This window comes from Leptidea sinapis, chromosome 14 (assembly GCF_905404315.1).
Source record: "Leptidea sinapis chromosome 14, ilLepSina1.1, whole genome shotgun sequence".
NCBI classification, from domain to species: domain Eukaryota; kingdom Metazoa; phylum Arthropoda; class Insecta; order Lepidoptera; family Pieridae; genus Leptidea; species Leptidea sinapis.
This window is the reverse complement of record NC_066278.1, coordinates 10,217,779-10,242,047: the sequence shown is the minus strand read 5'-3', so window position 1 is coordinate 10,242,047 and position 24,269 is coordinate 10,217,779. Positions and strand designations below refer to the sequence as shown.

The window sequence follows — 24,269 nt, the reverse complement described above, 5'->3', positions numbered from 1 at the left end:
TCTTAATAAAGAATAATTGACACTTCCGCTTCACTCTTTTGTTAAATTTAACACATTGCTGAATTGGAAGAGCGGAGACACCTGGTACAGGCATTATTTGCTTAAAAGGTGACTCCGGCCACTAGCTGCTGTAAACTATGATTTTAAGAGAAATAAATTATTATTATTATTATTAACTCTACTTCCTTTGGTAGGCCCCACAAGATGGACCGACGATCTGTTCAAGTCAAAGTCAAAGTCAAAAAATCTTTATTCACTGTAAAACTTAATAAGTTATTTAGTGCAAGTCAGGATGAAGTACAAAAGTTACAATAGCATTCAAATGAGTATAACAATATTCATAAACAAAATTTGGAACATTAATTCCAAATATCTTTATCATTCAAATAATCTTTCACATTATAATAGGCCTTAGATGTTAATTTATTTTTTTGCGACACATTTAAATTTTTTATAGGTTTAAAAGATTTAGCTATTTTACGGAGCTTAGTAGATGGAATTGCGAGCTTAGATTCCCGGAATACGTTGGATGAGGGCAGCGAAGGACCGATCGTCGTGGTAATCTTTGGGGGAGGCCTTTATCCAGCAGTGATTCCGGTCAGTCTTCCGGCTGATGATGTTGACACTTTCGCTATAAAAATTTGTCGATTAACTTATTAAATAATAATTGTTCTTAGAGAGATGCTTCCATAGATAGGTACTCAACAACAAACCAACTTGGTATTACTATTTCAAAATTCCTTGATGTTAAAGAACTGCATTAAATCTTCCAATATAGCTTGTCATTTCTTATTGGTACCTGTGGCATGTCTTTTTGCAAGTAGGCCTCTTTTATTATTTGGGTCCTATTTCTTGTGTGACATCTACTGAAAGCCTGTCTTAAATTACGTGTTTATTAATACGCCAGTAAATATTTTATTGCGTTGGAAATACTTATAAATGTAGTGTTTTTGTTAATACTGTCACGAGTTTAATTGTTTTTTTTTTCATATCGAAATATGCTTAACTTGCATGTGTATGTATGAACGTAACAGCAAGCCTAAAGAAATATTCACGTAAAAAAACATGACAGACTTGTGAACTTCAACAAGACAAATCTGGCAATCCACGCGACCGCGCGATTTGCAAGAAATTCCTTGCCTCGCACAGCCACTTTGTGGAATCTAAGTTATGACCGAATATATGAACCGATACGACTTACCTTCAAGAAAAGACCATACTCACCTTAAAAGCCGGCAACGCATCTCTTGACAGCGCTGGTTGAAAAGAAAAATATTTATTTGTTACGTTATAGTACAGTACATCTAAATCTAAAAGACTTAAAAATTACAAAATACATACGTAAACAAAATTGAGAAATATTATTATAAAAAAAAAAATTATAATTAAGTACATTACGAATTTTGTAGTTGGTTTAATTTTAAAATCTTATACAAGCTGTGCGACCCTATAGGATTGCAATAAGATTTAAATGTAATTTAATTATAATAGTCTTCCGTTGGGCCATTTGGTGACGTCGCCTTAAATTCTTCCTTCTATATAATACCTTCCTACATTAATCCGACTGCACCGAACGATGTTACATTACCTAGCGTGACGCTTCAGTCTCATTCAATTCCCGCAATATAAACAGCGAAGATTTCACTTCAAAAACAAAATCCATTTTAATGTCACAGTATAACAAACGATGACCAAACATTAGCTATTTATATCCTGTTGGCAATCGCAGCAGTGACATTGGTCGGCGGCGCCGGCCGTGACGTCACCGGCCTAACAATACTGAATAGATATGAGACAGGTTACAAGTAGGTTACAATGACAGGTTGTATTGTTCACCTTATGTACTTGTTTATGGCTGAGAGAATTGAATGCAAGTACAGCTATCGTACAACCTTAGATCATTGTTGACTGTTGACAGCTGTTGTTGTTGACAGCTGTGAAAACGTCGAAAAAAATTGAGTTTAGAGTGTATTATGAGCACTGACCTGTATAAATACCACTGGACAGGCTGTTCCATATGTTAGACAGCAAATGTTTTGTGCCTATTTGAAGCGCCACTTGCGAGCGTCCAGAGAACTAATTTTGGCATATAATACAAATGGCTGCTAAGGAATGTACTATACTCTGAAGTATTTTTGCATTTCGAATTCATTTCGTTCGTTTTCTGTCTTATTTATACTTCTAGAATCAACGTTATAAAGTACACATTTTGTTTTTGAAAATAGTTTCCCACCATCTATCGTTTTGCTCAGGTTGTCATCACTAGTTTTAGTACCACAGACTCTCGCTACATGGCCAACAATTGCGAATATCAAACAGATACAAAAGCACTTTGACAGCCACCAGTCCAGTGGTATATAGTAGAGATCAGTGCATCAAACTTTGAAACAAATACAGCCTTAAATGATACTTATTAGTTACGTAATGCGAAACGTAAACAAAGAAATATGATTCTTAAATATTCACAACAAGCATTGAAATGGTATTACTTCTAAATGTGTATTTTTATATGTAGGGAAATTCTGCGGATGTTTATATTTTTGTGCTCCAAAAAAGGGCTAGTGGAGCAATTTTTAAAAGACTGAAAGACTCATGCCAGAGACTCAATTCGGGAAAACATCAAGTTGACACACATCCGAACTCTTTCGTCAGAATACATGTACAGGTTGTCATCATTAGTTTTAGTACCGCAGACTCTCGCTACATGGCCAACAGCGCCAAAATTGCGAATATCAAACAGATACAAAAGCACTTTAACAGCCACCAGTGCAGTGGTATATAGCAGAGATACTGATCTCTGCTATATACCACTGCACTGGATACTCATAATCACTGGATTATGAACAATTCACGCATGCTTACACAAAGTAACGTACAAATCACGAGTGTAAGACGTAGCATGTCACGCACACTAAAGTTATAAACCTGGTATTATTTTATCGGTTGTCTAACAGCAAAAGACTAACCCCCTTATTCATAATAGTCTGCTAACTTAAAGCATTGCTAATTCTCACTCTTCTCTCTCTCTCTCAGTCTTCTTCTATTGACCTAAGTCAGAATGAGAAAAAACACTCCTAAGCGGCTGTTTAAAGTTAGCGGACCAGTATGAATAAGGGGGTATATCTAGACCTATTATTTTTCTAAGCGTACAACTTCATAAGACGGCCAAAATAACTTGACACCTGAGAAGAATTTGGAGTTTTAGAATCTTTTGTGAACAATTGACGGGACGACATCTTTTTCTTTTATGGAAGAAGAAGATAAACGACTTAAGTAAAGGGCTTTCTATAAGTTATTTATTATAAACATATTGGTTATAAAAATAATTGAATTTGATCCCCAGTGGGGCTATTGTATTATTTTCCATGTCTGACAGTATGCTTTGTTATCAGCAAAGTTATTTCGGGTAAAATTATCGTATAATTTTTGACCATTTAATTGACGACAAACTTCACTCTGCGAAACTCGAAGTAAAAAACCAAAAACTTTCGACTGTTTAAATTGATTCCACGTTTTGTTCTTTGAACATAAAAAACACACACACACAGATACATTCTCTCCAGTGCGGAAAATCTACGATATCAAACTAATCTATGTAAACAAACTTTGATGTAAAAAGGCGGTCGTGGAAGATAATTTTGATTATTCGCTGTCACGCAATTTACTATACAGAGTGTATCAAAATTACTGACTTATTTTATATTGTTATATTTATTCACTTAACTACCGGCCAAGTTGGGTTATATTATAGAAATTTCCAGAAAGATATTTGATAACAAAAATTGATTTATCTCATTTAATTACGAGATGGTAGAAAATAATTTTTAGTATCTATTTATTAATTTAATTCAGTACATAAAACAATTATAATATTAGTGTAGAAAACAATAGTTGTTCTGTTTATTATTTTAATAATTTGATATTTTAGAAAATAAGTTTATTTAATTCGCGATTTTATGTTCTTTTAATTTTTTTATGATATCAACTAAGAAATAGAATTCTTTATGATCTCTGTTGGTTTAAGTGCTTCCTGCTCGTCTTGTCCCTTATTGTCATAAAAAAAAGTGTTGATTGTGCTTTAATCATCGCATCTTCTTTCTGGCAACCTACAGCCATCACAGTTGTATCATATAAAAACGATCCAATGTTACTGTTTTGTACATCTGGAATATTACAGGAGTATAATAAAAACAGCAGCGGACCTAGATGTGCTACTTGTGGTACTCCAGCTTTTCTTTTTATAAGTTCTTACCTTAATATATTGTAGTTTGCGGAAATTATTACTAATAGCTACAAGTTTTTTATAAGAGATTATTTCGATTAAAAACTCTTAATTAAAAAACTCTCGTTAACTTTGGGTTTATATATATGAGGCCTGAGCCAATGACATTCTTTATAGCAGAGTGAGTGATCCTGTGAAGTTTCCTATTGATCCAACCAGCAGATTTATCCGTTTTTAGCAAGGTCAATAAAATGATATAAGAATGAAGTACAGGAAAGCCCAGCCTGGTGAAATATGTTTTTTTTTATAAAATCCGCAATAAAAAAATATCAATCCAATTTAAAACTACTTGCTTTCGAATACGATTCCTTTCCTTTAAGACGTTTCAGGAAGAATGATCAGAGACAGGTCGTTGGCCGTACCGGGGTGTACCACCTGCGTGCCTCTTTAGAAGCCTACAAACACGAACTTTGAAACAAATACAGCCTTAAATGATACTTATCAGTTACGTAATGCGAAACGTAAACAAAGAAATACGATTCTTAAATATTCACAACAAGCATTGAATTGCTATTACTTCTAAATGTGTATTTTTATATGTAGGGAAATTCTGCGGATGTTTAAATTTTTGTATTCCAAAAGAGGACTAGGTGACGAGCAAAGACTCCCTAACTCTTTCGTCAGAATACATGTACCTACATGAATACAATGTATTTCAGAAAAATATTACTTAATTCAACACATATTTTGATTTGAATCCATTGCATTCAAGAAGAAAGAATAAACAGTAAAGTTGCATGACGTGTTAAAGGTAAGCTAGGGTAAAGGGCTCCTTCATGAGGTTTTTTGTACAATTTTACAATAAAATACCGGACAGAATACTCACTGAGCACAAACTTAAGAAATATATTAAAGTTTCTTCGACAAAGAAAAGTCGTAGCATAAAATGTCTCCTGTTTAATTAGCGGTTTATTAGAATTTACAATTACTTCACTAAATAATTAAATGCAATGCATGGTATTTGAAGGCAACCACTCTGGTCAACTTTTGAAGATCAACTGGCTAATCGCTAACACGTTAGTCATCGATTGACAATTGACTGAACAAAGAGGAGGTTAAGTTGTCAGGAGGTACATTAGAGAGAATGGCTGCGAAGGAACGTACAAAACTCTGACATATTTTTGCATTTTGAATTAATTTCGTACGTTTTCCGTATTATTTATACTTCAAGAATCAACGTTATTAAGTACATATTTTTTTGTAACTAGTTTCCCACCATCTATCGATGTTTGCTGAGGTTGTCATCACTAGTTTTAGTACCGCAGACTCTCGCTACATGGCCAACAGCGCCAGAATGGCGAATATCAAAACAGGCACAAAATCACTTTGACAGCCGCCAGTCCAGTGGTATATAGTAGAAGTCTGTGTTTGTAACACACAATTTTCTAATCTAACTTTCTGTAACAACGAGTATTTATAGCAAAACTAGGTAGCAAGTGCGATACTGATGGTTCTTAGAAGTCTATGAACTCATGAACTGCAAATAGCGATTACCATGCAATCATTCGATATTTGGCACGTTGGCGTCGTTATTGAGCGCAATTAGTTTGGTGAACTTGACTGGCAATTATAAAACTGACTCATCGCATTATTGCCTTGTTGAATGCATGAATTACGAGTCCGGAACTGGGATGTGGAGTGTTAAAAATATTATATTTTTATGGAATAAGAGTGTCATTGATCAAGCCGTCGAAAATCGAATCCACAATCGACCAGTCCTGGAAGAAACTTGTGTCTTCTATCGAGTCCTCTCTTGAAAATGTCGCGGAATGGGGTAAAATCAACGTTGTTCAATTGAACCCCCATACGACTCATGTTACAAAAAAATCCTTTGGGATTTAACCGCTCTTCGAGAACACATCCCTTAATGCCTCGCCTATTATCGGAATAGTGGGTCTCGATTTAACTTGGCGTTGCGTAGAGACGTCCGTCGCTTCATTGTGAGTCTTCTACCGCATTTATCACTGGGAGTGTCAATGACGTCATATAACTGCTATCTACTTCCCATATGCAATATTTTTATGTAGGTTTTCTTTTTTAATTTATTTCTAACCACAATAATACATCGCAAAATGGGAAAGTAGGAAAAGAATCGCAATCCATCTAGGCTCACAGATAACGTGACTGACTACTATGTTTATCCCTACTAATATTATAAATGTGAATGTAAGTATGTTTGTTACGCTTTTACGGCGGAGCTACTGAACCGATTTTGATTAATTTGGTACAGCGATAGACTAGAGCTTGGGAAAGGACATACACATACATTTTATCGCAGAAAAATCCACGGTTCCCGCGGGATTTCTGAAATTCACGTCGATGAGCTATAACTATTCCAATACTTGATTTAGTTTGCCACAGCAAACCACCTCGAAATAAGATTAATATAATATGTTGGGAACGGGAGCGAAAACGGAAACTGGAACTGGAAAAGGGACATGAGATTAGTATCTTACCGTACCGTAAATCTTTAATTCCAAATTTGCTTATTATTTTTAAAAAACCCATTATCTATGCCGACGAAGTCGCGGGCATCAGGTAGTATATAATATAAAGAGCTTCATTCTTATGAACGAGGCTTAGTGCCATTGCATCTCGTCGGGGAGAAGAGGGTTCAACTACAACCACCACGGCCACGCGCTTATAATGTTATAATATTATATGAATGTTTATTCGAAACTTTTACAGGCTTTACAAACACTATTAAAAATTATATTATGTAAAAATGTACCCTCACTGAATGTGAATTTATGTTGTTTCAGATGAACAGGAAAGAGTGCAGAAGAAGACGTTTGTAAACTGGATCAATTCACACTTATCCAAGGTAATAACTACTGCTATCAAGGTATAATGACGTGAAAGAAAAACTTATATAGCTTTATACGTAGGTGATATTCAAACACACCAGTTGTGCACCTTTTCGTTTAAAAGTATTTAATTTATTTTCCACTACGCTGGACACAGAAATGTTTCTGACGTCTTAGCTTTACTATGCTATAGGTGAAACTTAACGCACCTTCTTAGAAATTGCTGCACGCTGTCATCTCCAGTCTGATGCGTGTAGCTGGTGGCAATCTTGCTGAGATTCTGGAGACAGTGCTCCACTTGCAGGATCTTGCCTTGCTTGCGTTCTCCTCGTTCCGTAGTAAGATGCCGTCTGAGTCATCACTCTGGTTGAACCCCTGTTGGATCAACATTATTTACAATAGCCAATATTGTATCATTCATAGTTATTTCCTGAAGAGTGTTGGGATTGTATCTTGCTTAGTACTCATCTCATATTTTACCAGTGAGAGTTTTCTCGCACTGTATGCGGTTAGAAGAGAAAAACAGCGACGCCTTTTTATACCGTGCAAGCATTATTGTGAAAAATTGTATTAAGAGCCATAGATAGTTAAATTACTGGGTTGATGAGCCTTAACATCTTATGTCTCTTCACATCTTATATCTATTAATATCTTATGTCTCTTCACATCTTATGTCTCTTCATATCTTATGTCTCTCAACATCTTATGTCTCTCAACATCTTATGTCTCTTCATATCTTATGTCTCTCAACATCTTATGTCTCTCAACATCTTATGTCTCTCAACATCTTATGTCTCTTCACATCTTATATCTCTCAACATCTTATGTCTCTTCACATCTTATGTTTCTTCACATCTTTTATCTCTCGACATCTTATGTCTCTTCACATCTTATGTTTCTTCACATCTTATGTCTCTCAACATCTTATGTCTCTGAACATCTTATGTCTCTCAACATCTTATGTCTCTTCACATCTTATGTTTCTTCACATCTTATGTCTCTCAACATCTTATGTTTCTTCACATCTTATGTCTCTCAACATCTTCTGTCTCTGAACGTCTTATGTCTCTCAACATCTTATGTCTCTGAACATCTTATGTCTCTCAACATCTTATGTCTCTTAACATCTTATGTCTCTTAACATCTTATGTCTCTTAACATCTTATGTCTCTTAGCATCTTATGTCTCTTAGCATCTTATGTCTCAAAGTGACGAACGCATTGTGATGCTGCTGAAATTTTTGTCAAGAATCATAAGCAGCAAAGCGTTGTGATGGGCAGGATGTTTCACTTACTACGGTAAATTCGTTGTTCGGCGACAGTTTGAGTAGCTGAAGCCATAAAACAGGGTTTAATTATGCATTTTACTCAACCGTTATTGAACCCAGAACTCATTATTCGGTATCTGATATCACTTGGTAATTGTATTCGTCGTAAGTGGAACAGTAAGTTACATCGTTCACTTTGAGTTGAATACAGAACCTTGTATTGACATATACTATAATGATTAATGACCATTTCAATGTTAAAGCACTTTGAGTCCATTAAATGTCGATGATTCTACAAATATCTTTTGTAACTTGATTTTTTGAACAGTGGGACACATCTGAAGTTATGTCATTACTGCCTCATAAGCTCTCATGCAGCACGAGAAGAATTACACCAGCATTGCCGACTTTTAAGGTTGATGGTGCTTTTTTAAATGTGCCCATGTCATATCAGTCAGGAATAACAGACGGAAATACATTCCCTGGTTTGGTACATGGAAGAAAATAGATTAAAAATAGCACCCCGGATGACACTGAACCAGTTGCCGAGGATTCTATTAGAGTTTGTAGTATGTATATGGTGTTGCTGACAGTCGACCGCAGAAATCAGTTCAAACTGCTCTTTGTAACTTTTTTCCTTTAAAATATTTGTAATTATTATAATTGGCAATCATACATTTTTGCATAGAGTCTTGCGATATGGAAATTACTGAGACACGAAGTGGCAGGAATTAAGGATCGGCTTGATTACTGTCACAACCATGACCCATTTGTATTAACAAAATACTATATATGAGTAAAATAGATATAAATAGCATAGAAATTTAGCAGTAAATAGAAAAAGCTTTGCAACAAGTTGCAATTTGCTCATGAGATCAGACCATCATAAAACTTTAGTTCTCATATCAAATTTTGTTCGCAGCGGATACCTCCGATGAGAATTGATGACCTCATCTACGACTTACGAGATGGCAGCAAACTGTTGGCGCTCCTTGAAGTGCTGTCTGGTGAAAAACTGGTACGAACTTAATACTTTTACTTGATCACTTATCATTATCAAGGTTTAGAACACAATTAACAGGATATTTACCAATTCGCAAACAACCCTACCAGTGCTAGCTCCTTTGTACAGGATGCCGGCTATTATGGGTACCACAACCGCACCTATTTCTGCCGTGAAGCAGTAATGTGTAGACTTACACAAAGTCTGAAGGGCGCCGTAGCTAGTGAAATTACTTGGCAAATGAGACTTAACAGCTAATGTCTCAGGGCGACGAGTGCAATTTTATCCCGCTGAGAATTTTAGAGTTCACCGTCGAAATATCGAGAATACAATCTCGAATCACGGTAAATTTCCATTATTAGTTCTAACAGTAAGGTACGGCTTAATGTTCAGGATTAAGACTAAACAGTATTACTTCAAACCACTGACCTCTATAGCACTGGACTGGCGGCTGTCAAAGTGCTTTTATATCTGTTTGATATTCGCGCTTCTGTTTGATTTTGGCGCTGTTGACAATGTAGCGAGAGTCTGCAGTAGGTACTAAAACAAGTGATGAAAAACTCAGCAAACATCGATAGATGGTGGGAACTACTTACAAAAAAAATGTTGTTGTGTAGTTTATTACGTTGATTCTTGAAGTATAAATAACACGGAAAACGAACGAAATTAATTCAACATGTAAAAATACTTCAGTGTATTTTACGTTCCTTCGCAGCCATTTGTATTATACGTCAAAATAAGTTCTCTGGACGCTCGCGAGTGGCGCTTCAAATTTGCTGTCAAACATATGGAACAACCTGTCCAATGCTATTTATACAGGACAGATGAAACATTGTCAAACGTAGTCTATTCAGAGTAGAATCTTGACCATTGCTACACTTCAGTATTTTTAATGAATAATAGTGACCGATAAGGACTTAAATATAAATATAATTACTTTGTATATTGTTGACTTGTAATATTTTAAAAATTAATCTTAAGATTTCTTCTCTTTAATATTGAAAATGTATGGTCCATGCAAAGCAGATTTATTTATAGAGGTTTTCTTTTGGAGAAGGAGGACAAACGAGCGTACGGGTCACCTGGTGTTAAGTGATCACCGCCGCTCACATTCTCAATCTTGCAATACCAGAGGAATCACAGGAGCGCTACCGCTCTTTAAGAAGGGTGTACGTGCTTTTTTTGAAGATACCCATATCGTATCGTCCCGGAAACACCGCATAATGAAGCTCATTCCACAGCTTTGTAGTACGTGGAAGAAATTTGCCTGAAAACCGCACTGTGGAGGAGTGCCACATTTCCAGATGGTGAGGATGATATCCTAATTTAGAGCATGTCTAATTTAAGCCCCTTTTTGCCAACTATTGCCGATTAGTAAAGCCACGTGAAAAAGATTAATGATACTTGTTGCTGATTAGGTAAGTATTCAGATTAGCCAGTTATTGGCTTAGCCTGAAGCCCTAAGTTAATTTACGTAAAGTAAGCCTAACACAAAATATACGACAGTCATGTCAAAAGCCAGGCAACCTTTTGTAATGCGTCATCGTTGTTCGTAATATTTTCCTAATCTATCTTTGGTTAAGTAAAGATTAATGGCTGTTTACTGTAAAATGTGTACATCTTTAAAATTAAATTTGAACTTGCATAAAGAAATATTTCGAATATGGCAGCTCAAAATTAATAATATTGCACGATAATGAACCACGTAAATTTAAGTTGGCATGAGTATCTATGATCTATAACACCATTTTTCAATCTTTGTAATGATTTTGAGAGATGGCGCTTATAAGTATAAAAAAATATTGAAGAAGGTGTAAACTAAAGTAATTTGGTTTACCAAAATTTTTCTTACGAAAAGTTTAATAATATTTTAAAGAAAAAATAGGAATGGCAATGCATCATGAGTATGTACTTAGGTTTCAATTTAAGAAACCAAACTAACTTCCAAGGTGTTAAAAGTCTTATGAGACTTTTACTTTACACGTGTGTGGGGAAGGTTACTATAGCATAAACGATTTTCTTAATGACACGTCAGACTGGGAATGAAGCAAACCCCCGCAGGCTCTTAAATTATAAATGTTTATTGTACGATATCATATTGTAATCCATATTTTTGTATAAAAAAAGCCCGCTGAGTTTCTTGCGCCCGTTCTTCTCAGGTCTGAGGCAGTCTATTTTGAATGGGTGGTAGTTTTTGACGTTCAATAAGTGATTTTGAATAAAAATATTTGAATTTGAATTAACTAAAGTAAGTTTTGTCAACAGCCAATGGAACGTGGGAGGGTACTCCGCCGGCCACATTTCCTCTCCAACGTGAACACAGCCCTCCGGTTCCTGGCAGGAAAGAGGATCAAGTTAGTGAACATCAATGCTGCAGACCTCGTGGATGGTCGACCGGCTGTTGTCCTCGGACTCATATGGACCATCATTCTCTACTTCCAGGTACATTTACTCTCTCTTTCATCACAACTCTTAAACTCCACAAATGATTTAAGCTTTCTTTAGTGTTAATTCCGCCAATATTTGTTTTTAAAACAATTCGACACGTGTTTCGCTCCTACACGAGGCATCCTCAGGACGTGTTGTCTCGCCAAAATCTGGCACGAGACTGAATCAAATGAGCCGGAAGCCGCTGTTTTGTACCCTCGTCCCATGAAATGACGCGCTGTGATTGGTCGGCTGTTGTGACGTATTACCCCCGGAACAGACACGTAACAAAGGTGATGGGACTAAATTTGTTTGTTCATTCAACAATGTAAACATGTTATTTTTGTGTTTTATTATTTCTAATTGCTCTAACACATTTAAGCGAAATCCTTTTTCACATGTATGTAAAATATTAATTTTTGTTTTAAAAACAAATATTGGCGGAATTAACACTAAAGAAAACTTAAATCATTTGTATAATTATGGATTTCCGCAAAGTAACGCCTAATTCAATAAATTTTCTTAAACTCCAGACAAATCTATAATACATACAGAATGTGTAACAACCACATCCTACAAGTGGGAGGTTTCAATTGGACCATGATTCTATAAAAGCACTGAAAATTTCCTAAATAAAAATGTGATGCATGACTAACTATGACTAACTAACTAAAAAGTCTACAAAAAACTTTGTTTTTATTTTGTCTGTAACTACAAAACTCTCTCGCTAAAATGTCAATGGCTATGATTCAGTTACTCTTACCGCGGATCACGTAAGTTACCAAAGAAAAGATTTCCTGGAATTTTTAGATGGTTAATTGACAAATATTAATAGTATTAAGTTAAAAGTTAAGTTAAACTTTTAAAATTTTAAAGTTATTGCTAATTTAAACTAGCCGAATAGAAATAAATTTAAAACCCATGATGTTTATGACGTCATAAATTTTCATTTCATTTCATTTCAGAGTTAAACACTAAAGATTCATAACATTAAAATAATTATAAATTTCCGCCTAAAATAACGCCTATTTCAATATCTTATTGTTCAGAGAGGCTGAATATATTAATTCATAGCACATGATTGAAGTCCATTGGTGGTGGTGATGTCACCATTAGCTTACCAATTCCACGAACGAGTGAAGTTAATTTGTTAACATCATTTCCATTCACGTTTGTGATATGCTCAGAGTTGTAAAAATTAGCATTTATATTATGTATATAAAGTTTGTACCTACAAGCTACAGATGAAAATTATAGTCATCTAAATGCTTTGGGTCGATTTAAGGCAATATTATTGTCAGATATCAAAAACTAAGCGTAAAGACAGAACGGCTTATGTCGAAACTTTTTTAAGTTTAACAAGTACCTATAATTGATAATTGTAATATTGTGAATAATGCAATCGAAAACAATACCCGGTATTTTCTTCGACGCTAATAATGTATAGATAATATATATCGTATTTGTATTTAGAATTTATTTAGTAAAGCTTAAATTTAGCACATAAAAGTATAATTTAAATACACATAAATATATATAAATTAGTTTAGTTATTAGGAATTACACATGAAGTACTCACAATAGCGTTGATAGAATACAGTGTGATAAAGCACTTTTGAATTTAAGCACAAAAAAAAATTAATATTCTTCCTTTCAAAAAAATAATTTCTAACTAAAGGACTATTCAAAAAAATAGTTTTTATAAAATGTATCTTAAAGTTGAAAGTTAAATAATAATTATTTATACAGTCCAAGAAATGTGTCTTACAGTAAAATAAGTTCTGCCGATTTCTCGTTTTAATTGGCTTGAATAAAATTTGTTTGCGCAAGCTTCGATCAATATATTGGACCCACAGGAGAGAGAAAAGGTGGGTTTGGCTTCTGCATGGGTTTTGATATGATATGCATGATAAAAATATTTCATTTGATAAATCGACGTACTGCTAGAGGTCACAGAAAATGGGACTTAATAAAAGTGGATTGAATAGTATTCTTAAAAAAACATGGTTTTATTTTTATTTTCATTACCCGATATTTAATTTATTTTTATATAAAAAATTGTTGGCGAATTCTTATTTGAATAAAATATATTTTATGATAGTTATTTAGCTTAAATTCTGCCAAAATATATTTATACACATACAAAATGCATTGAATGAAAAGAGGCGACATAACAGCTTCACTTCTGAACACAATTTTTTTTTAGTTTAAATTTTTTAACTCTATCCAATTTTTATAAGCTGCATAAAAATTTTGACGTTTACTAACTATATCTTGTCGCATCATAAACATAAAAGATCTTTGTAGAATTTATAAACACTGTATCTATTTGAAGCATTATAGAAGGACATTTCAAAATTATTTATTTTCAGTTATAAAGGTGCTTCACATTCAAAAGTACAATTTTAATAAGATTAAAACTATTTTAGATTACGCTACCTCAAATGTACTTTATTTATTTTATTTGTTTTAAAAGCATGACGATAGAACGAGTATTTTAGATATTAATAATTATTGTAGTATAGAAAATTATTATCACTGCTTATTAATGTTGAGTTCTTAAATATTGGCACAATACGACTAGACAATTAAGTGGATAGCTTTAGCACAATTATTTGCAATTTAAAATTTGCATCGAATTAATAGCAAGTTCAAAATATTTATAATAAGTTGCTTACTATTTAAAATGTTATCAATTTATATCTGAATTTATTTAGAACTGAGAGTTACGAACTAAAGAAAATTTATGAAATTAGTAATTTTTAACCGACTCCAAAAAGGAGGAGAATCTAAGACCGATGACGCTAATATTTATAATCCGATTTACGTAATTCTTCTTTAGTTCATAATACGTAAACGTAATAAAAATTATACATAGTTTGGCCCAGTAGTTTTCATTTTATGAACATTTTTTATGAAAACGAAGCTATCCCGCTCATAGTCACGCGTGGCGGGTTTAGGTGCATACTATTATTACATTTGGTCTGTAGCATATGTTTTTTGTACTCAAAGAAACGTCAAAATTTTGAAGAGTACTCATCTCACAAACAATTGACGTTAGATCTTGTTACGAGAATACGTATCATACGATTTCCCTACAACGGAACGTAACTTAATCAGAATTGGAACTGAACCATCAGATTCGCTTCGTTCCTATTCTCGTTTCGTTACGAGAATATAGCTACCGAACAAAAGACTCTCAATTCAGAGCTCGGTGAGGTAACATAACCTAAGGATGCTTCGGGTAGAAATGGGGCATAGGTCTAATTTGTTTCAGCTGCGTTAAAATCTAACCGCAATTCAGCGGGAACCGATCTTTCTGCGGAGGACTTAGCCTTAGGAGCCTTTAACTCTATACCGTCCTAGAATGCCCTGTCCCTGCATATAAACTAACAAAACTTAACGGAATTAACATTAACCCCCTTATTCATAATGGTCCGCTAACTTAAACCAGCCGCTAAGGAGTGTTTTTTCTCATTCTGCCTTAGGTCAATAGAAGAAGACAGAGTGAGAAAGCAATGCTTTAAGTTGGCAGACTATTATGAATAAGGGGGTAAATATATAACTATATAACATTTTAAAATAACGACTAAATTAATAAAATTTATTATTTAATTTTTAATAGTATTAATTCCTTTTATTTGTAAATTGCTAACTCGGTAAAATTTGTTAGTCGACTCGCTAACAGATCCACAAAAATTAAAAAAATATATACTAGAAAAAATAATTTCGTTTTTAATTTCATGTTTATTTTAGAGTATTAATTATTATTAGTAAAGTAAGATAGTTATGATCTGAATAAATTGTTAATAGTTTGTAATTTAAAAATCTATATTTTTAACTAGCTGACCCAGCAAACGTTGTATTGCCGATATTAAAATCGCGATACAACAGTAACTGTTGATTGTAGATGGGTGAAAATTTTAAGTCGTGTGATTTTTTAATGCTGACTCAAAACAGATAAAATCAAACAAATTAAAAAAATGTCAAAAAAAAAATTTGGCATGGACCACCCTTAACATTTAGGGGGATGAAAAATAGATGTTGTCCGATTCTCAGACCTACCCAATATGCACTGAAAATTTCATGAGAATAGGTCAAGCCGTTTCGAAGAAGTTTAACTACAATCACCGCGACATGAGAATTTGATATATTAGATTTGCTAACTCTCAGTTCTTTAAAACGCTTTTCTTATGTATAATGTCAAAACACTGCTTGTAATAATTAATTTAATTAGCGATATCACACCGTGTTTTATCTTGAATGCACATTTACACATACGATTTTCAGTTTTCATACATCAATAAATAAAAACAGGAATGACCCAACATTAAGACTATGTTTTGAGGAATGGGCCCATTTAGACTAAACTTCGGAGACTGATTTCTTAAGATATTTCTGGTTTTGTCATTAAACTGAATCTCATTAAATGATTTTTAACAATAGAATCCGTTGCGTCTTATAATAATTTAGATGCAACAACCATTTAATATTAAATTTAATTTTAGAATATTCGAACTGTTTGATTTTCGAAGTAATTTAAAGTCATTTGAATGTTCGTAATGAGCCGTATAGGTTATAAATATATTTTTAACTACCAACTAGATAAAAATAATTAAACAAAAATTATATTAATTTACAAACAACATCATTATCAGCTTAGATCATTTATACATCTAGATAGACTGTGACAGCTCTGAAATCGTTTCGAAAATTGAGGTTGACTGTTAACCTCTATTATGAGCAATACACGCAGATTAACGCAAAGGCCTGTTTTCATCGGTTGTTAGCAAGAGTAGATCTAGACGTATAAATTATCTTTCATTATAAGTATCAAAATGTTGTTTTAACATGTAGTAGTGCACTAAGAATGCTGACAGCATTGCAAAATAAAAAAATATAAAATTTAATTTAATTCATTACGTTTTTTTTTTAATTTTTTTATGAAACTAAGGGACGAGACGAGCAGGACGTTCAGTTGATGGTAATTGATGCGCCCTGCCCATTACAATGCAGTGCCGCTCAGGATTCTTGAAAAACCCCAAAAATTCTGTGCGGCCCTACAACTACGCTCATCACCTTGAGACAAGATATTAAGTCTCATTTGCCCAGTAATTTCACTAGCTACGGCGCCCTTCATACCGAAACATAGTAATGCTTACACATTACTGCTTCACGGCAGAAATAGGCGCTGTTGTGGTACCCATAATCTAGCCGGCATCCTTTGCATAGGAGCCTCCATCTAGTAAAACCGAATGTTCTTTGTAACTCCGAATCGAAATACTGTTTATTAATTGATTTAACGAAAAAACAAAAATCCTAATCTATCCGATCGGACGTACATTTTTTGTCATTACAATAATTGTTCAATAGTAATTGTATATTTAATGGTAATAAGACGGCAAAAAGTGTAGTTACTTATATAAGTAATATATATATATATATATCAACTCATCTTACAAGCAATCATACAATTGTATGATGATCGTCATTCTTACATCATGTTACGTCGTCTATGGGCAAATATTTTCTGTGAATGAATTAACTGGAGGATAGTTTTAAGATAATTCAAAATTGATATTTTTATATATTCGAATCAAACTATGAGCAAATTATCCACCTTAATTCGTTACGGCAACAAGCAGTTTGCGGGGCAAATAATTTTATCATCGCCACTTTTAGGATAAAATTAAATCATCTAACTGCTAACATATTATCATAATTAAGTGACTTTGGCACGTTTTATAAATGTGTAGTTATATCACTAGCCAAATTATGTATTATGTTGATAATTATCAACATTTTTGGCAATCTAAAGGTATTTACTGCACTGAGATATGTTTATTTTGAACATAACTTTACAAGAACCAGGAATGACGAGAAAAGAACAAAAACTTATATAAAATATCTTTATGGTTGTAAAGTAATTTTTGATGTTATACTTCATCAGGCGCGTTATGAAAAAATGATGAGAGTGAAATTATAAGATCACTGTAGCACAAAAGTAACAGGGTGAAGTTGGTTCCTATATTTTTTTTAGTTTGCGACATTCGTTATTTTTTTGGTTTCTTCGTCCATTATGAGGACAGGCAAAAGGTTCAAGCCCATTCAGCCGTATTCGTTATTTAATAATTAATTGTCAAAGCCATCTTTGCAAGTTTTTTACATCAAACGTAGAATAGCAGGAGGAATAAATAATTTTAAGGATTTTTCTTTGTTACGCCGAAGAAGTATAACTTCTTGCGTGCATACATAAGTACACACACTTTTTTTGCCTTTAATTTTCTTTTTCAATTGTTATTGTATCAAATTCAAGTTATTGGTATCATTATACCTAATTGAACTAAAGATGAATTAAATTTGCATTCCTTTATTGTTTCATAGATTGAGGAGAACAGCCGAGCGCTAGAATACCTCGGCGGTTCGAGATGCGCGTCAGTCATGTCTCAGGAATCTGGTACTGCCACTCCGACCCATAGGGCCGAGGACAGATGGAAGCAGGGTGCCAAGAAGACTTTGCTGCAATGGGTTGCGAATGCTCTACCTAAGTAAGTATAAGAGACTTATTATACTTGGCGTTGCGTAGAGACATCGCTTCATTGTTTGTCCTCTACCGCATTTATCATGGGGAGTGTTCCGAAGAGCTGTTTCATCTGGTTCCTGCCGCCTAATCCACCTTCGCACGACACGCCCCAAGTTAGAATATCATCCCCACCATCTGGATGTGTGACGGTCCTCCACAGTGCGGTTTTCAAGGAGCTTTCTTCCACGTACTACAAAGCTGTGGAATGAGCTTCCTTGTGCGGTGTTTCCAGGACGATACGACATCAAAAAAAGCACGGACACCTTCCTTAAAGGCCGGCAACGCTCCTGTTATTCCTCTGGTGTTGCAAGAGATTGTGGTCGGCGGTGATCACTCAAGGCCAGGTGACCCGTACGCTCATTTGTCTTCCTTTTCCATAAAAAACCATGAAGGCGCTGTAGCTAGTGAAATTACTGGGCAAATGAGACTTGACAACTTATGTCTCAAGGTGACGAGCGCAGTTGTAGTGCCACTCAGAATTTTCAGGTTTTTCATTAATCCTGAGCGACACTGCATGTAATGGGAGTATCAATTACCACCAGCTGAACGTCCTGCCCGTGTCATCTCTTATTTTCATAAAAAAAGGCACATGATTTCTTAAATTTATGATGCGTTAAACTTATAGCCATTCCTACATTGTAAAATCAGAATGTTTCACACATACTTTTAGGACACATATAACTAACTTTTTAAGTAATAGAAATGATAATTTTTGTACCTAACGTTTGATATATTTATCATAACATTCCACATAAGAAAACATCATTCGATATCGAGTTCACGCTATCAAGTGAGCGTAGTTGTAACTCATGGTACGAATTTCATCGAAAACTATTCGATTCACGGTTACTCGCTATCGACTTTAGTAAGTGATCGAACGATTCGATTGCTAACACATGGTAGAGGCACAGATGTTAAGCAGGGTGTAAGTTCTCACTTCACTTACTAATTGCATTCGCTTTGCATATTAATGCACAATGAATGACGTGACATTCATTAGCATTCTTCGCGCGTTTCATGGTGTGAGTTACATAATATTAACTTACTCCTTTAAATACTTTCAACTAGATAGCCAGATGGCTTGGTCTAACGATAACGTTATACCAAGATTGGTATAACGTTATCGTTTTTTTGTATGTAGAAAAAGCTACTGTAGCTATACAGGCTTCCTTATGAGGATTGTTGACGAAATGTGGCTTCTAGAACAGTGACAATTTTAACCACTCCTTACGACCTATGAATTTGTAAGACTCGATTAATTTATTATGCTTGTTGTCATTGGAGGAGAATTTCAGAATTGTGTGCTAGGAAGTTGTTTTATAATAATATATTATATTTATACAATACTAGCTGACCCGGCAAACGTTGTTTTGCCAAATAAATTATTTTTAGAGTTAGACAGTTTCTTGGACATTGCAACATTACTTAATTTTTCTAAAATAAAAGAATTTTTCTAAAATAAACGTAGCCTATGTTACTCCTTATTACATCAGCTACCTGCCAATAGGAGAGCTACCTTTCAGAGATTAGCCGGAACAAACAGACAGACAGACAGACAAAAATTGTAAAAAAAAAATATTTTGGTATATGTACCGTGTATATATTCATTTAGATGTAGTAAAAAACGGATATTTCAATATTACAAACAGACACTCTAATTTTATTTATATGTATAGATTAATCAATTATTCCCTAGAGGCTTAGCGATTAGATGTACTCACCTACGTTAAAAAAATATATTTTCATATAATTGAATGACGTATGTGATGAACTTCCAGTTTATTCCTTTTCCCCGAATAACTGCGTTATAATAATCTCTTTATTTCTCGCAGGGACTCAAACATCCAAGTGACAGACTTCGGCCCATCATGGCGGGACGGTATAGCCTTCCTCGCTATAATTGACGCGATCAAAGCAAATCTCATCAACTTGGCTGAGATGAGACGAAAGACGAACCGACAGAGACTAGAGCATGCTTTCGATGTGGCAGAAGAGCAGTTGGGCATTGCCCGACTCCTGGACGCCGAAGACGTAGACGTGGACAAGCCAGATGAGAGATCCATCATGACATATGTGGCGCAATTCCTGCACAAATACCCTGAACCTAAGGTGAGGCCAATCAAGATAAGTTAGGAGTGTGGTAGAGCACATAACCTTAACGCGCTGTTCATAACTTCATAATTCTTAAAGGATCACTTGATTGACAAAACTATTATGGTTTAAAGACTTTACAAGAACGTATTTCTCACGGGGAGTGTTCCGAAGAGCTGTTTCACCTGAACACCTGTTCGCACGACACGTTAGTGGAGGTACTACAGTGCGGTTTTCAAGAAGCTTTCTTCCACGTACTACAAAGCTGTGGAATGAGCTACCTTGTGCGATGTTTCCGGGACGATACGACATGTTTACCTTTAGAAAAGCGCGTACACCTTCCTTAAAGGCCAGCAACGCACCAGTGATTCCTCTGGTGTTGCAAGAGAAAGTGGGCGGCGGTGATCACTAAGCACCAGGTGACCCTCTAATGTCTCCTTTACTATAAAAAAAAGTTAAACTGTAATGATCGACCTGGATACAAAACATTTATTAATTTTTAAGTGATATCCGAGAGATTACTCTTATGAAATTCACTTCTCTTCTGAGATTAAATAAACAAATTTATTTTGCACCAAAATTCATGGACGGTGCGGGACTCGATGCCGCATCGACCGAAATTTTGGTATGTCATCTCCAAATCTCAGGTTGTGGCTCCATCTACAGGATCTACTTTACAGTCGATAACCTGCTCAACCCCTATAATTGAATATTCGGATATTTACTTGAGATGTCGCTCTTGGAATTAATCTAAGTTCGTTTGGTTTGGTTGGTTCTGTTAGTAAGAGCGCTCGGAAGGAACCCGTGAGGCGCGGGTTCGACTCCCGCATCGTTCATAAATCTTGATACAAACTAAATTTGTAAAACTATTATTTTTATAACGAAGCAGGAGTAAAAATCATGCAGAGTCTCTCATTTTTAAATTCTTAGCCACTAGCACAAATTATCAAAAGTATTTTTAAATCGTTAAGTGCCTATGTCTAATAAAGAAGATTGGTCATCATCAACTGTAAAAAGATATTAATTATTTATCATTGTTACTATCAACAGCACCCATATTGATATGAGATATAAATAAAATAAATCGTAAATCATTGAGAAAATCAATGTACTCGTATCTCTCGTTTGAATAACATAACTACTCTGATATTTCTGATTTAAATTCAACGTCATAATTCATTATTATTTATGAATTATAATAAATAACATGAAAGATGTAAACAGCTTCGGTTCGTATCATTAAAAGATATTTATTTATAAAACGTGATATATGCATTTATTGTTAGTTGAACGAGTCTTTGTTGCAACAGATAATGTAGGGCAGATAAATAAAGGACTTGATAATGAAAAGTATCGACTAAGTTGTTTTTCCTTGTCTTGTTGTAATCAGTCACATCGTTACAATTTTTGAACCATTTTTATGTTCAATGATGTACATGTATTATACATTGCTGAAAGGCTTATATCATTGCCATTTTGAAGAAACTTTTACTTCTTGAACAGAAAACATAGATTAGAGATATCGCGATGTGTGAATAATAAAAAATTTCATGAATTTCCTTCCTTAATCAACATTTTTCTTCATAAGGTTTACAAATTATCTAAAGTATAAATATTAATTGAAAACAAGATTAAATTTCGTATCGTTCATTATATTTCTACTAATATTATAAATGTGAATGTTAGTTTGTTTATTACGCTTTACCAATTTCGCACCTTAACCACTGATTTTTACTTTTATAGCGAATAAAGGGCTAGGCGAGGTTGAAATAAGGGATTTAGTTAAGGGATTAGATGTTGGAAATTTGTATGAATGTTCGTCATTATCGAAAACAACACCGTGAAAATTTGTATTTAGGCACTTGATAAGAAATAAATAAATATTTGTTCTAGCGTTTTTAGAATTTAGACCTGTATGAGGATGAAAGTTCTATAGTTGGTACCTTATAAAAATGTATTAACCACAGATATTTGTTGTGCATTATTTGCAAAGTGAGTATATTAAAAAATAAAAATTGCTGCCCAAAGTAATGTACGTATTGCGTACGTATCTACGCACGAATCGAATCGCGGGAAAAAGCTAGTATATTTATACTGTAAAGCCTAGATTCAAAACATCTATTTATAAATGGGTTATGAAAGTATGCATAAAAATAAAACATACTCTTTGGTCAATTGGTTACTATCATCATCACACGATAGTTTTTCACTATTCTGTCCATAGTTTAAAAAGGTATTCAACCTATTTATTAGAATTTTCGTCGAAGTCCAAAAAACAAAATTTATTTTGTACAAAATAATAAGTGTTTGATTCCCCTCCACATGCATTTCGCTTCAACCAAAATCATAGGCACAGCAAATAATGTATTATGCCTTTTTTTCGATGACAGGCCTACCTGGTCTTTTAGGTATTTTCTTTAAATATCTGAGACCATGAACATTTTAAAAAACATTGTAGTCGGTTTCATGCCGTTTTTTAGAAACTTCATTCATCTTACAGATTTCTCTCCAAATATTACTTAAGAATTACTGACTTAAGAAGCATGATAAAAATATTGACAAAATTTTGATATTGCTTTCAGACTACAGGCCCAGATGCAGTCGCAGCTGTGCAAGAAGAATACGAAATACTACGAGCATGGCTTGCCGAACGTGTCATCACAATACAACGGCAATACGACTCCAGAACACTTTCAAGAAACTACCATGATTATCTTCTAGCAGAAACTGAGCGAATTGCTCGCGAACCGCTGTACCGCAAGCTGGAGAAACTCATGTACACTCAGAGTCTCGTTGCAATTGCACCAAGTTCGTGGCGCGAACTTGTTTCACTGTGGATCGAACTTGAAAGGCTTCATAGAAGATGGCTGTGGCTACTCGATTCAGATTTACCAGGTGATTTCAGAAATATTGGCGAATGGCTCGCTAGAGCTGAATACCTTTTATATTTCGACGAAATACCTACAGCATTAGATGAAAGAACAGCTGCTGTTATCAGCGAAAAACTTGAAGAGCACGCTGCGTTTTTCGTTGATTTGCCTGAAGTTATTGACCGGTTTGAAGCCGCTCTTAGGTCACCAGAAGCATCACAGATTCCCCCCGAAAGACTGCAAAATATTAAAGATCGTCTACACACTGTCAATCATGATGCTCCACAAAGAAAAGCAAGATTAAAGTATCTGGAACATAAATGCTGCATCGTTGCATTCACGGAATTAACGAAGGCTAAATTAGCCACTTGGACCGGCAAGTACGGTCGAATCGATCATGTTCGTGCCTTATTAGAAGATTACGACAATTTTGTTACGAAAAATAGGATATTCCAAGAATTTGACCGAGCTTACGTAGATATTAAGGAAGTAGCGGAAGAATATAAGAGAGTGTGTGAAGTAGATAGGACTGAAGCGAGAGAAATTGATGCGTTTTTGAAAGATGTATCCGAAACTTGGAAACGTGTAGCTTCTGAGGTGAGATGTGCTAGAAGTGTACTTGAAGAAGTTGTTGCTCATTGGGAGAGATGGGTGATGATATCTGATCAGTTTACTACTTGGTTAGACAAGGCACAGCATATGTTACGAGTGTCTGAAGATGAGAGATTAGAATTCTTCCATGATTTGACTGTATGGAAAGAGAGGCATCAGATGTTGGGTGATACTGCAGGATTTCTGGCAGCCACATGTACAGAAGAACAATGTTCAGAAGTCAAGAGAAAGTACGTAGAAATAACTGAGAGATGGGAGCGAATTTGGGAAGAGGCTGAGCGGTAAGTTGACATATATTTATTTTAAATTATTATATAAAATTTTGTT

The 24,269-nt window shown here is 34.6% G+C and overlaps 1 protein-coding gene across 2 annotated transcripts in view; it reads left to right on the top strand.

Annotated features, from left to right (window-relative positions):
* Positions 1 to 24,269, top strand: part of LOC126967942 (muscle-specific protein 300 kDa) — a 118,559-nt gene that overhangs the window by 35,312 nt on the left and 58,978 nt on the right. For both annotated transcript variants that reach the window (XM_050812650.1, XM_050812651.1), the window contains exons 2-7: positions 7,045 to 7,106; positions 9,279 to 9,374; positions 11,625 to 11,801; positions 18,171 to 18,334; positions 20,202 to 20,478; positions 23,043 to 24,223. In XM_050812650.1, the coding sequence (XP_050668607.1) occupies positions 7,045 to 7,106; positions 9,279 to 9,374; positions 11,625 to 11,801; positions 18,171 to 18,334; positions 20,202 to 20,478; positions 23,043 to 24,223 (1,957 nt within the window). The remainder of the gene's footprint in view (positions 1 to 7,044; positions 7,107 to 9,278; positions 9,375 to 11,624; positions 11,802 to 18,170; positions 18,335 to 20,201; positions 20,479 to 23,042; positions 24,224 to 24,269) is intronic.